Source organism: Trachemys scripta, chromosome 1 (genome assembly GCF_013100865.1).
Source record: "Trachemys scripta elegans isolate TJP31775 chromosome 1, CAS_Tse_1.0, whole genome shotgun sequence".
NCBI classification, from domain to species: domain Eukaryota; kingdom Metazoa; phylum Chordata; order Testudines; family Emydidae; genus Trachemys; species Trachemys scripta.
The window spans coordinates 301,884,848-301,887,749 of NC_048298.1; the positions used below are offsets into that span (position 1 = coordinate 301,884,848).

General features: G+C 53.2%; 1 protein-coding gene across 1 annotated transcript; it reads right to left on the minus strand.

Moving 5' to 3' along the window:
- Positions 1 to 765: 765 nt before the first annotated feature.
- GSX1 (GS homeobox 1) lies at positions 766 to 2,680 on the minus strand. The gene is made up of 2 exons (XM_034759500.1): positions 2,293 to 2,680; positions 766 to 1,700 (listed from the first exon to the last, which is right to left on the minus strand). The coding sequence occupies exons 1-2, from the start codon at positions 2,678 to 2,680 to the stop codon at positions 1,345 to 1,347; spliced, it is 744 nt and encodes a 247-aa protein (XP_034615391.1). The 3' UTR covers positions 766 to 1,344.
- Between the last annotated feature and the right edge of the window lie 222 nt (positions 2,681 to 2,902).

The window sequence follows — 2,902 nt, forward strand, 5'->3', positions numbered from 1 at the left end:
ATTTGGAGAATTAAACAAGGGGGCAGGCATGGTATTTTCCTCTTTCAAGTTATTAATCGGGGAAAATATCATTTGAAAGGTGTTAATTATTTGTTAATAATAAATGTAACTCCGATGTTCGCTCTTGGGATGACCGACAAAGATTCAGTTTCAGGTTTTCCGGCTAGCAAGCACAGGTCAATGGATGGATGCGGGATGAGCGCATGGATAGCGGGGATCATAGCTTTTCGGAAAAATGTCAATCTCTAATTAGTTTGGCTTCCAGCCTTAAGCGCTATTCCCCAAGGATCAGAAGTACCGGCATCTTTTGCTTTTAAAAACTGCTAGAAGGAATGAAAGCCTATGTTCCTGATTATGTAGCATCAAAGGGGCATCACATGCGCTAAATTCCAGAAGGAAAATCTCTCGCTGGACTAAGAAGAGATGCATATATTATTAAAATATGCTTTAATTGGTCCTTATATATGTTATAATAATTATATATTGGCCATAAACATATTTAGGGTGAGGCAATCATGAAGGCAAATATACCACATTCTACATATACACGGCAGTGTTCCTCTGTATACCCAACTTAATTTTAGATAGATATATAAACACAAGCACACTTTGGAGAGCTGTAGGTTACATAAATTACAGCTTTTTTTAAAAAAGGCGTCACGTAATGTCTTTATGCAAAAATTTTATTATTATTTTGTACATAAATAAATAAATAAATATCTTCCGGTATTACAGAAACCATACAATTACATAGCTATGGGTCTGAAGAAACGCCATCAAGCAAATTTTACAGAAAAAAACAAACTCCTTTCCCCAATCTTTCCCCTCCCCTCAAAAAAAGGGGGGGCGTCAAACCACATTTCACACTTCATTACCTGCTTCTAGAGATCACCATAGTGACCCTGTGCGCGTCTCCACTTTTGCTTTGGAGAGGGACGAAATGCCGGGAGAGAATAAAGCTGAATGTTTCCCGACCATTGATACAAATTACAGAACTAGTTCTCCCCTCTCCGCCCCCCCTGAAAAATAGATTGCTCTGGACATTCGCTGTTTACCAGGTACAGTTAATCACAGTTCACAACACAGAGGTTGGGGAGCGGAGCGCTTTGCCTGGTGACAAAACCAAAACCCCTCACCACAAGCAAAATAGCAACAGTTGGCGACATTTAGGCTCACACGGACAGTTTATTTACAACGACACAGCGGCACTCACAGGATTTATAAAAAGGCCAGAAAGTCCTTTGTAAATTACATGAAATATACAAAACGGTATAAAATCCTTCCACAGCGTTTTGGCATAGGACAGGGCAAGATCCCCTTCTGCTCTCGGGTTGGTCTCTGGGGCTAGGGGGTGACTGTGAGATCTCTATCGTCTTTCCCTGAGGAGGATGGAGACATGGGCAAGTCCTCGTCGTCCTCCGAGCACTTTGTGGTGGCCAGAGAGGCGCACTTGCAGCTGTGGGCAGAGCCCCCTCCTCGGTGGGAGCTGCTTTTGCCTTCTTTCTTGTGCTTGACCCGGCGGTTTTGGAACCAGATCTTCACCTGCTTCTCGGAGAGGTTCAGGTAGGTGGCTATCTCGATGCGCCGGAGCCGGGAGAGGTACATGTTGGAGGCGAACTCCCTCTCCAGTTCCAGGAGCTGTGTGCTGGTGAAGGCGGTGCGCATCCGCTTGCTGCTGGGCAGCTGGCTGGAGGTGCTGTCTGGAGAGGAAAGCGGACGGTCAGACTCCGTGGCGCTAAACCTGCTGCACCAAGAGCTGCTCTAGGGGGCCCATTTGGCATCCTTAAAACCTCCCCACACCCCGGCAGGCTGGGAGCAGCCAGATCACCGAGCTCTTGGCCAGGTGCCTCTATGAATGCCACAGGACTCACACTGTTGCATACGCTACCTGGCATTGCCTAGGCGGTGGGTGGCATGTCCCGCCAACTCACCCCCATGCCAGAGATATTACACGGCATGGCATGGATGGTGTACGGCGTGCGCTGCCGTGCCACAGGTCCCCTTACGCATTATATACGAGGTCTGAGTGCCCAGGCTGGGCATGGCATACCCTGCAGTGCCATCTTCTCTCCCCAGGCCACAGTTGCCATTGCACCGATGGCCTACCCTGCACTGCCGGGGGCTGGGCCAGCTCTCCTCCTCGGATTCAATTAGGGCCAGCCGACATTGGCCCCATCCTGCCCTGGCCCGCACCGCCTAGGGAGCGCACGGGGAGTCTGGCAGGGCAGGATCGAGTCCGTTTGCCCCATCTCTTAGCCCCCCCACACACACACACTTCCGCCCGGCACTTACCGACGGAGATGCAGTGGAACTGCCTGGGGTCGGGCAGGGGGTAGGCGGTCTGGTAAATGGCCGGCGCGTGGCTGACGCTGACCGCGGAGGAGGCCGAGTGTTGCCTGGCCAGGGGCGCGTGGCAGTACTGCGAGCCGAACGGGGGGAAGGAGGCCTTGAGCAGCGGCAGGGCCGGGGGCGGCGGGTGCAGCTGCGAGGCGGTGACGCACAGCGGGCACACGCACAGCAGCCCGGCCTTGCGCGAGTGGCAGGCGCCGGGGGGCAGCCCGTGCAGCGGGTGCGAGGGGTGCACGGCGTAGGGGAAGAGGGGCGGCGGCGGGCTGCTCTCGCTCTTCTTCTCGCTCGCCTCCCGCAGCACCAGCGAGTCCACCAAGAAGGAGCGCGGCATCTCCCGGCGCTGCCGACCCGGCGCTGCTGGAGCCGCCGGAGGTGCCTCGGGGTGCTGGCCAGCCCCAGTGGTGCTGAAAGGCGCCGGGCTCGCCGCTTAAATAGGGCCTTTGCCATGTGATGGCTACGCCAGGAGCGGCCGGGGCTCTCAATAGGCTTTTTGTGCCTGTTCTCTTGGCATTCACGCTGCACGCTTCCTCATTATTTCCCTTGTTAACTAAAT